The sequence below is a fragment of the Cyprinodon variegatus genome, unplaced genomic scaffold (genome assembly GCF_000732505.1).
Source record: "Cyprinodon variegatus isolate N-32 unplaced genomic scaffold, C_variegatus-1.0 Scaffold1488, whole genome shotgun sequence".
Classification (NCBI taxonomy): domain Eukaryota; kingdom Metazoa; phylum Chordata; class Actinopteri; order Cyprinodontiformes; family Cyprinodontidae; genus Cyprinodon; species Cyprinodon variegatus.
The window spans coordinates 129769-143963 of NW_015151941.1; the positions used below are offsets into that span (position 1 = coordinate 129769).

Below are 14195 nucleotides of genomic sequence, written 5' to 3' on the forward strand. Positions count from 1 at the left end.
TCACAGATACTTAGCCCAGCTTCTGCCCACAGCCTGGACCCAAAAATAGACCAGACCTCAGCATGATGGGGATATTTTATGCAATAAAGCCTTATGTAAAACGTACTGTAGGCAGAGAAAATATGATTCACCCTACACTTGTAATTGCCCACACACATACACACATCATTTGGGTCTAGACTTTTTACCGTCCAAAGTGTATGTTTTCAATTTAACCTCGCTTTCCTGGTTTGATTTCCTGGCTTTATTTTCATAGTCTTTCCATGAATTTTTGAATGGCAAGATTCTCTTTTGACCTCAAGTGTTCACTTGTCTTTTGAGATTTTGTGTAACTGCTGGAGATGTGATTACTGGAAAGCGTTTTCTCCATCTCAAAATACCTATTTGTACACAACAACTCACTTGAAGTTGGAAATGTTTTCTTGGGGATTTGGATGCAACACTGGAGATCTTTTCCACCTCTCAATTGAGTCATTAAAAAAAAAAAAAGACCACACAATTATTCTGGTTTTCCACCAAAAAAAAAAAAGAAGATTAATAATTTTACTCCAAGCCCAAAGCTAGGCTGCTCCAAATGGGTCGTAGCCTCAATCACGTGTAGCTGTTTAACAATGCAGGCATTTTAGGAGTTATGTTAAAAACTGAGCTGCGTTGGTGAAGGATCCCCCAACCTCCTCTCTCTAACAGAGTCAGACCCTAAACCTGACCCTTCTCTTTAATTGGGTGGCTAGTACTGAGGCCCCACTCCCTCCCCAGCCTGAAGTCTAAAACTGAGGAGCCTGAGAGAGCAAGGGGTCGAACTGAAACTAATATCTGTACCCCCGGGAACAAGATCATGGTTGTGTAAAACAAAACCAGCCACGGAGGCTTTCGGTTCGGCTCATGAGCCAACGGATGTCGATAGAGTAGGTACTAGCGATCCCACCCAGTCCTCGTTCTCTCTCGTATCTTTTACTCTTCCGTTCTTGAATTTTCTCTAAGGACTTAAGCTGAGCCGTTAAATATGAGACAAAAGGTATAGAACCTCTGATCTTTGGTAGAAATTTGCTTCCTGGGAGGAAAACATTGCCAGACTTTATTTTATAAATTAGATTAGAGAACTTTGACTGTTTCAGCCGAGCCTGTGGGCCTTTTGGGGCACATGGTGGTCCTGTTTTATGCTGCACAGAGCTCGTTGACAAGGGTTAGGGCTTAGCTTAGGTCCCTGGTGAGGAAACCAGACCTTGTTTGTTTTGATCAGCACATCTGACCTGGACTTGACTGACATGTGCCCCCAGTCACTTAAATTATCAAGCAAAACAGCCCCACCAGCACTGCGCTCCAATCATTTAATCACTGATGTTGCATTGGAAGTCAGGTTTTATTCACTGTTTCCTCGGGTTACTTGATTGTTAAGATGTGGATTCAACATTTAGCCTTCATTTCTTCATTTTCATCACCCTATAACCCAATCTAGGTAAAATACTATCTAGTGCCATCAATATAGGAACTGTCAAATTTCCACAACATTTCCACCAGCTCTTGATTTTGTCACACAATTCACTATTGTTTGATCAAGACTTCATCATAAACTGGCAGAAAAATGTTGCATGGTTTTTGCATTATCAGGAAAGTTTGTAATGTATTTTTAGTACTTGATAAAAACCACGTTTTGCTGCTGTTCTTTTGGGTATCAGTCTGTTAAATAGTAAAATATCTGTTGCTGATAATGGATCATGAACATTGGTGAACAGCAAAATTTTAGTCCTTCCACAGATTTTCAGTTGTGTCTAGACCTGGTTTGTGAGGCATTTTAGCCTCCGAGTGAAGAACATTCCCATAGCATGATGGTGCCACCACCGTATGTTCTTACTGGGCTTAAATATTCTGTTTTATAAGTACTGTTGGTTTTTCACAAAGCTGTTTTTTACAAGTAAGCCAGGAAGTTCTTTTTTTGGTTTGAACCAGGGACCAGAACATCCTCTTTAACCTGTTGACTGTGTCATTATATGAGGATGAATAATTGCATTTGTTTGTTGGAGTGGTTTTCTTTTAATGGTTGCCTTCTTCTAGCCAGTCTGCAGAAAGGACAGATCTTAGGAGTTTACAACTTATAGGTGTCCTATCATCTTATTTTCCTACTTAAGTTTGGTATCACTACAGATCTGTTAGATGTTTAAAGTTCCTTCAGTATCAGTATTTTAGAGGCATTGTAACTTGTCTAAGCTGCAATCAACATTGAAGGCAAAGTGGAAAACACACTAAATTCACAGATTAGTGGCTCATAAATCCCACAGAATAAAATGAAGGCATGATCCTCAAAAACAATCCCATTTAAGAGCAATGACCGCTCCTGGTTCCCTTATTTTCTATACTACAGCTATGGAAACTTAGGTGTCACTTTTCCATTCCTGACACGTGTTAACCATCGAAACATGAACTTGCATCATTAGGAAACCAATCCTTTTTCTTTTTTTCTCTTTTTTGAACATGTCAGATTCCCAATAATGATCCATAGACGCAATTTAGTTGTCATGAGTCATTTTCCCCCGAGTTTAAAGAGCTGAATTGCAATCAGCTGTTGAGCAGAAAGTGTTGGTATGGTGTCTGTTTGAGTGACGGATTCATCCGTTTCCCTGCATCCTTTTCCATCCTCTGACCCTGATCACACGCTGCAATTTAAAGCCAGTATACCTACCTGCTCCACGTACGGTCAGTCGCTAACCGAACCTTAATTTCCTCATTATCCTGAGGTAATGCCTGTTATTTGTTGTTTATGCCCCGTCCGCAGACTGACATCATTTCCCTCCCTGTTTTCATGTGGTTTTTGCCCCCAGTTTAGTAACACTCAAGTGGCAGGCTTTCCTTTTTAACTTCTCTTTTTAAGCTTTAAGGGTACGGCAGTCATATTGTAAATTCCAGTTCCCAAATAAGATTACTTCTCACAACATGAGTAAAACTCCTGAGCGACGAACTGTAACGGTGGTGGGATGTGTTTGCAGAGAATTGGCGTGAGAAGCTTTTCAGGCTGGGAGAATTTGAGCTAACGACGAATGAGTCACACACAACTGTGATTAATGGACCAGGAAGTGAAAATTAGCGGAGTAAATTGTTTTTATATTAGCCCTCCTGACCCTTATTACACAGAGAAAAATCCAGCCAGTTATACCTTATGACAAACCTTTCTGGAGCTTTTACAGGGCAGGTTTTTTTTTAGCAGTGGGCGGAGCCTCATCTTTAGATGAGGTTGCAGTCTTTATATTCTCAGCCGTGCTCTAAGTGGTAGAGAATATTTATTGGGTCCCTTATATGAAATGTGGTGGAAGCATTGGGGAGGGTCAAAGGATGAGGGCAGGAAATGTTGGGGGGGGGGGGTTTAGATGAGGGTATCAAGGGGGTCTAGTTATTTAGAAAGCCACAAGGGAGGCCAGCTGCAGTGAGGGGAAAGCTTTGGATCAAAGAGGAGCAGCTCCCCTCTACCTCTGCTCCTTCTTCTGTGACACATCTATACTGAGATGTTTGAAAGGCCGAGCCAGTGTCCAAGCCGGCTTTCATCTAGGTGACAGGAGCAGGTCTGACCGGTGAGTCATGACCAGCCAGATGGAGTGTGTTTGACGTGGACACAGGTACCGAAGTGAAGGCTCTCAACATGGGGTAGTCCCTGCGCCATTAATGGAGTCATTCCTGCAACTCTGTAAATCACGCTCCCATTAGGGTAGGACCATTAAAGGTTCTTTTGGGCTCGCTTTGTGTTACGATCTTTTGCCTGAAGCAAAACACATTGCACCACGGTGAAAATGAAAAGGTAACTGTTTGTTTGGCACAAAATGTGGAACATCGATCATACATTTTCTGGTTCTGTCATATTTTCTACATGATTCATTGCAGCTTTGTTCGACTGAAGGGAGTGTTTCTGATATTCTGCACACAATGTCTTTGAATATTTCAAACAAGGTTGGTGCTGATTACAGGCGTATTATGTTCAGGAAATTAAGTCATTATTGCAATCATTTCAGATGCGTGTTGTTTACTCTAAAAATGTCCACTTTAAGACACCTGTTGTTGTTTTTTGGACTATTTCTTTGTGTCATTACAGTGATGACGAGAGCCTGCTGTTATATGGCACGTTTAACCATGCTTGGGATTAATAATCTGCTTTTTAGGACACGTGAGCTGAGCTTTGCTAGTTTAGAATAAAACAAGTTTTTTAGAACTTCTGCTTGGTTTGTTAATTTCTTTTATTACAGCTGTGCTCAGCTGGAAGCAGGATTCCTGCGGATCCTTAAAAAGTCTTCAATATAAAAACAAGGCATTAATTGGTATTAAAATGTCTTAAATCAGCCTTTCATCAGTCTTAAAATTGTCACCTAGTCATAAATAGGATTTTATTTATGTAATTCATATCAAAAATTAAAATAATTCATGATAATTTTTTGAAATTTACAGAACGGCTGAGCTGTAACCATTATTACTTCCATCCTGACAGCAGAACAAATAAAAACGATGTTGCAAAAAGACCTTGGGGTGATGCACTGATAACTTTTATCTGGACAACGTTGGGCAGTGCAAGTTCAATGAAAACAGTCTATCCAGCTAAGAGTTTTCTGCATGGCTAGAAACAGTATCAGGTGATTTATACGAGGAGTGGCGTATTTTAAGCAAGAAGTCATTCAAGCTCAGCACGGTGGGAATCTAAGCTATGGAGTCAGACGTGTGAAGAGTAAAAAACAAAGCACCAAAATCAAGTTGCAGAGAAGCAGAAACTATTTCTCCGTTCTGTTCCACCCTTGTGTCTGCGAGGCTTCTACAGCCATGTATTTATAATCCATTTATAATCTATCAGGTATTTAAAGTTAGTAAAAGGTTGATCTAGGTGGACGATATTACTTAAAATCAAATCTCAGAATGTAAATTTTTTGGCAAATCTGATTTACTTTTTAAATTATTTGTCCATTTTATCAGTCAGGACTACATATTTAGGAACAAAAAGTAATGAACTGGTGTCACTTAGAGCTATGGAAACCTAAGGAGTAGGTTGTTAGACATCTTCCAAAAATTCAAACAGAAAATTTGACTAATCCATAAAATAAAGTACCGTAGTTGTACAGCTTTAGGTCAATCCTAAGGTGCTCCTGTACACTACCAAGATTTCCGCGGATCATTAAATTTTTATTTTTTTTAATTAAGGCCTTAATTGGCATTAAAATTCATTAAATGTGATTATAGTGGCATTTAAAATGCTTTATTTAAAAAAAAAAAAAAAACATTTACACAAACCGTAGTGTCAGATGTATTAGATAAAACTGGTTCCGCATGTTTGCGCAGAACTGCTTCCAGTTAATCATAAAGCCGTTTGTTCGGAAAAGAAACTCGAGGCAGAAAAAAGTTAGAGAATTAAAAAATGCAAATTTCAACAAAAGTGGCTGGAAAACGAGGAATTTGGGACGCTGCAGCCTGTCGACCGTAAAGATGACGAAGGATTTTGCCATGTTTTATTTTTATGTATTCATATATATATATATATATATATATATATATATATATAAAATAGTCATGGGAACTTGTTGATATAAAAATTATTCATAAGAGCATTAAAAGAGCATTATATTTTAAGTTATTTAGAAAGTCGAGTTATTTATTAAATTAGAGTCAATCATTCCTGTATAAACCTTCACTATGATATCTTGGATATTATGAGAGGTCATGTTTTAGTTACACCATTTGATAAGAGATTTGATCTCCTAATCTCCTCTTCCATTTCATCAACAGCATGCTGGCTGACAAGCTGAACATGTCTCCTGAGGAGGCTGAGCGATGGATTGTCAACCTCATCCGTAACGCCAGGCTGGACGCCAAGATCGACTCCAAACTGGTGAGACTTTGTTCAACCCAACAAGCAGATTCATTCTCTCCTTTTTTTTTTTAAGATTGAACGATTATTTTCTCTGAGATGGATACATAGAACATCTGCACCGGTTCACATTCCCCTTTGCAAAACCTTTATTTTCTGACGACACCTGGTGTACACATCGCTATGGTTCCCTTTAATTAGCAGAACAACCCAGTCTTCAAGTAAAAAGCAACAGGAACGATGCACCTCTAGTTTGGCCTTTGCAGAATATTGCATTAAACCTGTGATTGTCTGGTTGTCTGATTCAGCCCTTTTCTTCTTTGTTTCAGGGCCACGTTGTCATGGGGAACAACGCCATATCGCCTTACCAGCAGGTGATTGAGAAAACCAAGAGCCTCTCATTCCGCAGCCAAATGCTGGTTATGAACATTGAGAAAAAGCAGGCCGCTAGCAACAGAAACGAGGTGAGTAATGCTCTGGTTAAACACTGAAACTCTGCACAAACAGCCTGTCGCCGTAGGGCACGCATAACTCCTACCAACTGGTCAGATTGAAGGTCAGCATGAACTGGCTGTTCAAAGTACCTCCAAAGAACAAGGCTGATGAATGTTGATGAACAACCGTCAACAAAAGCTCTCCTTACATGTAATAAGGCAGTAAGAGCAGGTTTAACAGAACCGATGCTTTCATCCCTCCATTTCTCTTCAAAGGCCTAATGACAAGGTAGATTCCAAACAACCATAAAATGTGGCCTGAGCTGAGTGAGTCAGCTCAGTGAGGAGGATGCTCTCTGACTTTTGGTGACCGTTCCTCAAAGACTGGAGTTCCCAGCTCTTAAGACCTGCTGCAGCTGGCCTGCTCAGGTCCCTTTTAAGTCTGTTTGATTTTGACCTTTTGTTTTTTTTTTTTATGACGTGTAGCCTCGTGCAAATGTTAGGGATTCTCAGAACCTCTGAATAATTATCATAGTTTGAATCGGAGCAGCTGCTTGGTGCAGCACTTTCTGTAAATGTACGGTTCTTTGCAGAGGAACGAATCCTCCTTGATTGTATTTACATTTTCTGATGCTGCAAATTCATACGTCAGTTTATTTTATATGGTTTTGATGGGATAAACTAACAGTAAGTAGAACATAATTTTTAAATGAAAGGGTTTTAACAATGTTTCTCCAAGTATAACAAGTATTGTAGTGCTGTTGACCTTACTACCAGCATGCATAGACGCCTCTCTGTCGAACTGATGGGCTGCTGCTCAAAGTTGTTTACGTCCCTGAGATGCTGCAAGATGCCGATCACTCTGGGTCACATAGTAAGACCCTTAACCCCAGAACTTTACCGTCGGGTTACTTGGCGTGTCAGCTCGCTGCTCCCTGAGGGACGGGCGCAACGCAGAGGACAGATGTCCTCACTCTGGGACCTGAAAGGGATTTTTCCTTCCTTCCTTTTGCACATCTAGGAAAATCGCAGAACATTAGTTAAGGTGGAGCTTCAGGTTTTTCATTTGATTTAGGATTTGACTTTGAACCAGTCTGTGGTAGAGCTGGATGCATGTTTAGGGTCATGTTAACTTTCTCCCTAAACTTAATTATTGCCTCTAATCTATTCTGCCCTGCAGTTCCTAGATGCATCCCGTTCCAGCAAACCTGAATCCAATGAGTTGCTCATTGCCAGGCCTTTACCGTACTTCGATGCATTCTGTAGAGATGAGCAATCATTCAGAGCAGGGATGTAAAGGTTGCAATACTGATGAACCCTAAAAGGTTTTCTTTCAAAAGTGTCCTCTATTAGTTCAATCCATTGTCCCATAAACTTTGAGCAGCTTCTCCATTAGCTAAAGAGTAAAAACCCCACAGCATCATGGGGCTCCTGGCAGCTGGCAAACTGTAAATGATTCTCTTTTAAAAAGAATCCCTCATAAGCTTTGGACCCCTGCAGCTCCTGCAGAGCTACCATGGGTCTCTTGGCTGCTTTTCTTGTCAACAGTTTCTGCTAACCAAGCCTGTTGGTTTAGGACAGTTTGCCGTTTGTGTCATACTTCATCTGTTTCAAGTTAATTGATTTAATAGTTCTTTAAGATGTTTAAAACCTAAACCTGCTTTAAAGTTATAGTGGAGCTTGTTCATTTGTTGGGTGGATCATCAAAATAAGTGTTCCTCCTAATTGTCAATAATTCTGGTGATATGTTTACCGTCATACGTGCTCGTCCCTATTTTCACTTACCGGTGGTGAGTCTGACATAGTGGAACAAATTGCAAATCTTCTTTAGGAAAGTAAGCTTGTTTGAGCGATGCAAACAGCTACTTTTAAACAGAGCGTGCACCAGGAGAAATTGGCTCATGCATGCTCTTTAATAAGCATCCCGCTCTCGGGAGCGGATGCAAGGTTGTGCATGTGCTTTTCTTTTTTTAAAGTGGAGAGAGCTAGCCTGATAAACCAGTGAGATTAAATGAGTAATTTAGTCTGGCCCCGATGAATGACACATCGGAAGATTGTTGATGAGAACAACCCGCTGTTTTTCAAACCATGTCTGTGCCTATTGGCCAACGCTCTGACCAATGAGCACAACTGACTGTGACGTAGTAAGCGCAACAGAAAGCTGGTGGGGGAGTGTAAACAAACAGCCTGTCGGTAAAACGGCGAATACGTCTTAAAAATGAATGAGCGTAGAGCCTCTTCCTGCTCACGTTTCAAAGGAAACCCCAAGTCTAATCCTTCCAAAACTGATTCCAAAGCTGAGTCAAACGGGAACTGTTCAATAGTTTCTGCCATCTTCCTTGTCAAATCACATCTCTGCATTGTGATTGGCATGCCAGTTCCAGGGCCTGGGGCATTGATTGAGGCTAGACCAACTCGCAGGCAAACATGATTTTGTCCGCTGGTGGGTGGGGCTAGTTAACTAGGTTAGGAGATTGTGGGTCTTTTCAAAAATTAACGAAATTCCTCCACTATGCCTTTAAACTTCTTTGTTTTCCATGTTGATCGCGTATGTTCTCTCTTATAAAACAGCTGGGTTAAACTCAGCCGCTTAAATAGAGTCTAGTACTAATTAGATTAATTTAATAATTTATGATTAAGCTTTCAAATATAAGTTTTTGTTTTACAAAATGCTAAATAGTAGAGTGTTTTGAAAGCTTATTTAAGCTCCATTAAGACACACATCTTGTGTCAGTCACCTGATAATTACATTACAGCTGAAAACCTTTGTTTGAATATCTGCAGCTGAAGTTCTGCCATAAACTGGTCTAGTTAAAAACAGGCCGCTCTCATTTGGAAGTTTTTGTAATTAGACAAAAGAGGCTGAAAACAACTTGCAGAGTACCGCTACATCCGGCTGTTTTCAAGCATACAAATCACTTACATATAGAGAACATTTAGTGCCCGCCATCTGGACTGACTGCTCTGGGTCCCTGTCAGCCACCCAGCACTCAGCAGCAGAACACACACATACTCACATTTCCCAGCAAGGCAAACGTTAGTGTTTAACTGCTTGCACATGCATTTTACTCTTCACATTTCCCACATTCAACAACAACAGATTGGTTTTGATTGTCCCCACTTATCTGCAAAAAGAGTCTAACATGTTTTTCTCCCTGTTCTTTTCTTCTCTTCCCAGACACCAAACTGGGCTGGTCAGGAAAGCGGATTTTAACTTTCCAGTGAAGACGGATCATCCATTACTCCCCAATTGTCTATCAAAGAACGCTGTACTTTTCATGCTTTTGGTTCAAGTCATCACCAGCTCAATAAAAGTGACCAGTAAAACCGTTTTCACCCATGATTGCCTTATTTCTAGACGCTGCGAACAGCGGCTGAGGTTTGAGCGGTCAGCCTTTTTGTATCAGTAATACTTGATGAAGTTTTAATGTGCACATTGAGTCACTGAGTGGGACAGTTAAGGCTGCTGCGTGTGATGCGGCTCATGAGTGCATAGTAATGATGAATGGCTGTTTAGTCTGTTGGTTTTATGGTGTTTTTAGTGGTTCACTTCACCGTGGCGGGCAGCCTTGCCGAGTGGGACGTCAGCTGAAGGGGGCAAGCAGAGGTGATGCTCGGTAACCACGGTCGCACTCTGCCAGTCATCCCGCCATCGGAGGACACCACGGAGTCAAAAAGAAGCGTTAACCAGACTAACACCATTTTTTAGTGTCCCATCCAGCCCCCGCTGCACTTTTCTTCTGCTTTTGACCTTTTAACTTTTTTTTTATTAATTCCCCCTCCCTCCTACTTTTCAAACAGATTTCTTTCATTTTCCTGTAATTATCTGCTCATGTGTAATTTAACTAAACAAGGATTTTATGTAAAATACACCTGCTCTTTAGGGTTAAATCAAAAGTCAGCAGAGGGCGGCGGGTCCTCCATCACCTGTGTGTGTGTGTGTGTGTATCCTTCACCCACAGACTCCTTAACAGATGTGTGACTTTGTTCCAACCAGAGGAGACAGAGGACAGACCAATAATTGGTGCCTTCCTCCTTTTATTTTCGTCTATAATGCGTCACAGACTTGCTGGGTTGATAAACATAAGTGAACTGTGGACAAAAAGAAAAGAATATCTTCTCTTTCCACCAGTTTATTCACCAAAAAAAAAAACATACTGTTGAGCTTATTTTTCTATATATGGCTTTAATATACCTGGGAATGCCCTCAAAGCAGCCCATTTGGACGCTTTAGAGTCCAAATGGACCCTTAGTGGTTGTAGAAATGAAACATTTCAAACAGTTTCTATACAGGCTGTTTTGTCAAGCTGCTGCTACAAATTCAGCAGATGCAATATATCAGGCATCCCCAAAGTCTGTCCTCGAGGGCCGCTGTCCTGCAGGTTTTAGAGGTTTCCCTGCTTTAGCACAGCTGATTAGGATGATTGCAATTGAGCAATAGCCTGTTAATCAGCTTTCAATTAAAATCAACTGCTGGAGCAAGAAAACCTCTATCTGCAGCACAGCGCCCCTCGACGACCAACTTCGATATAGTGCCTGCACCTTATTGTCAAAATTATTCTCACCAGCTTTGACTCATATTTGACCTTGAGTGACATCCCAGTCCTAATCCATAGGAGTTCATTATGCCGTTGGTCCACCCTTTGCAGCTAAGACAGCTTAAGTTCTTCTTGGAAGGCTGTCCTTAAGGTGAAGGAGTGTTTATGGGAATTTCTGACCATTCTTCCAGAAGCACATTTGTGAGGTCACACACTGATGTTCGACAAGAAGATCTGGCTCTCTGTTTCTGCTCCAAATCATCCCAAACATGTTCTATCAGGTTGAGGTCAGGACTCTGTGCAGACCAGTGTAGTTCATCCTCACCACACTCTTCCATGTCTTTATGGACGTTGCTTTGTTTACTGGTCATTTCGGGGTTTCATGTTGGAAGAGGAAGGAGTCGGCTTCAAACTTTTCCCACTGTGTGGACCACGGAATTGTCCAAAACATCTCGACATGTTGAAGCAAGAGGCCAAACTCATTTCCTGTAAAGCAACCCCACACCATAATCCCCCCTCCACCAAACTTTACACTGAGCGCAATGCAGTCAGACCAGGACCATTCTCCTGGTAACTGCCAAACCAAGACTCGCCTATTGGATTTCTAGATGAAGCACAATTGGCCACTCCAGAAAATGAGTCTCACCTACTCTGGAGTCCTGTGGTGGCGTGCTTTACACCGCCGCATCCAACGCGCCGCATTGCACCTGGTGACCTATGGCTTGGATGCAGCTGCTCCTCAACAAGCAGCATCCTATCAGTTCCACGCTGAAATTCACTTTGCTTCTGACAGTGACCCATTCTCATACAAATGTTTTAACAGTCTACATGTCTTGGTCTTAGATACATTGGTCATGAAAGATCCCATTCATTTGAATAGGTGAGCAAATACTAGGAGTCTATATATTTTACCATCACGTTCAGTTTTTAATATGAACTTTCAACCTGTCTGCTGCCTTTAAATCCTACATTTGAAATGTGAGAAACCTTTCTCCTTAATGCAATATGACATCTATCCAGACATAATTAAAGCAAAAAAAAAAAAAAATAATAAAATGCTGTTAAATTTCAATCCTTTAGTGGGTCATGTGACCTGCATGGGAGCTCTTTACATTCTAAAACAGCCTGTAAAGAGGAGGGATGCCTCAGTTCAGAAGTTTCATTTATTCAAGATTGTGTTGGATCTAAATTTTAAAAAAAGCACACCAAAAACAAAGATATTTCAGATTTTAAAAAAGCACTTATTAAATCACTCCTTGTGCACCCACTCATGAACACAAGGCTCCACTTCATGCACGCTCACACATAACTAGAATCTACCTGATCAGTTACTTGATGCTTTTTAAATTGTACCTGCTAGGAACGCGCAAAAAGGAGCAGCTTTAAGAGGTGAAAATAAATGGTGAGTGAGGCGAGGATAAATATGCTTGGAAGCCATGGTGGTGTGGTGATAATATGAAAGTATGAATGGACTGATCACAGTTACAATTCTAACCAAGGCAGCGGGCAGTTTTACAGTCGCAGTGATACCTCAGACCTTTCATATTATTCTACTCTCCTAAAAACGGCCTCAGACAGAGTAACTTAACTGTTGATTAGGTTTTACCACCTGTATGGGAATTTAAGCTGGCAATAGATAGAAGCTGGGAACCTTAAAATGGCCAATGCTTATAATTCCTTCAAAAAATGACATGAATAAATAGACCAAATTCTGGATAAGCAGCACTTGATGGTATCTACAAGATTTACTATGGAATGAAGCCTCATCCATTTGCAGGCATAGTATATAATTTATGTATACTAATAAAACATATATAATAATAATCCACATATATATGTGCGCAGACCTGCGATGAATAGAGTTGCTGCGTGTTCGTGTGTGTTTCTTCTATGATGGACCCATTCAATCAGAGGGATTCAATTTCAATTAAGTTTATTTCTATACGCCAAGTCACAACACATGTTATCTCAAGGCACTTTACAGTTCACCAGATCATACGAACAAATTGATTAAAAGTTTTCTATCTAAGGTAAACCAGTTAATTGCATTGACTCCATACCAGATCTGGGGTCTAAAAAAAAATACATAGGATCTATTATTATATGAAGGTTTTTCCTTAAAGCTGAAAATGGTGTAACCTTAAAAAAACCTCAAACATTTAGATTTATGAATTCCCTGCACACCAACAAGCAATTTCCTTTTATAAGTCACAGTTACACCAATGCTACTCTACTTATGAGTACGAGTTTAGCCACATTCATCCATAAATGTTCAATGCAAAGGATGAATGTTATTGTGTATTAGGTTTACCAGCTGCAACAATGGAGAAGAGAGCTAAAGGATGCAGTTTTCCTGAGGCTGACATCAATGTGCTGGAGAGTCGGGTGGAGATTTAAAAAGGATGTTAAGTAGCCATGGCAGTGCTAAGCCAAAGAAGAGGAAGAGTTGTCGGTGGCATCATGTTCAAAATCTAATCTGGTCATGTTAATAATGAGATCCGGGATGTTAGGGATTATTGCGCTTAGTGCTGGCTGCAGGTTTGCAGAACTATGGATAACTGCAGAGTTTGTTGTTCCTGAAAGTTTCTTCAGTAACAGGATACATTTTGCTTGTTAAAAACACACTTTTAGCATAATTTACCATCAGATTTTTACAAACCCCAGAGTGGTTAATGCCTTTCCTTGAACAGGGAATGAGTGGTTCTGGTGGTTTCTGTCTCTCTACGATATCGAATCCAATTCTGCACATAGATCCATGAACTATGCTCCAAGGCGGGGATCTTCATTTCTGATCCTCAAAGGTCCAGGTTCCTGCACATTTTAGATATCTCGCATTTGTAAAGTCGTCCAGTTATGTCAAAGCATCCATTGCACTGTATCACACATTAAAATAATACTGCACTTTTTTTTTAAACAACTGACTATTTCACCAACAGCCTTCTCATTTCAGTTGAGCTTTTTGGCGAGTTTATTAAATGGATTATATTTAAGATACGGATTGAACAGTTTGTTTTTGAAGGAAGACATTTATTTCATCTTAATCCAGGATTGTATGAAGATCACTTGAAATTTATTTTTATAAATAGATTAAAGGGACACTTTTGTTTCTGTTTTAATGCTGCCAGTATAAATCCTTATTTTAATGAATGTATCACATTAATATTTAGTAGACAGAATCAGAGTAAAATTATATATATATATATGTATACGTATATATACATATATATATGTATGTATGTATGTATAATATTTCATTTTATCTTAAACTTCTCCATTTGGAGAAGTTTAAGATAAACTTAAAAAAAAACATTGTAGTGACGATCACAAGCCTGATATAGTTCAATTTGTTCAGTTTAATACCAAAACAGATTAAATATGTAGATGCTCCTGTTA

The 14195-nt window shown here is 40.1% G+C and overlaps 1 protein-coding gene across 1 annotated transcript in view; it reads left to right on the forward strand.

Moving 5' to 3' along the window:
• Positions 1-9596, forward strand: part of eif3e (eukaryotic translation initiation factor 3 subunit E) — a 42187-nt gene extending 32591 nt beyond the window's left edge. The window contains exons 11-13 of the mRNA XM_015403383.1: positions 5749-5851; positions 6160-6294; positions 9443-9596. Coding sequence (XP_015258869.1) covers positions 5749-5851; positions 6160-6294; positions 9443-9478 — 274 coding nt within the window. The 3' untranslated portion in view covers positions 9479-9596. The remainder of the gene's footprint in view (positions 1-5748; positions 5852-6159; positions 6295-9442) is intronic.
• The last annotated feature ends 4599 nt before the right edge of the window (positions 9597-14195 follow it).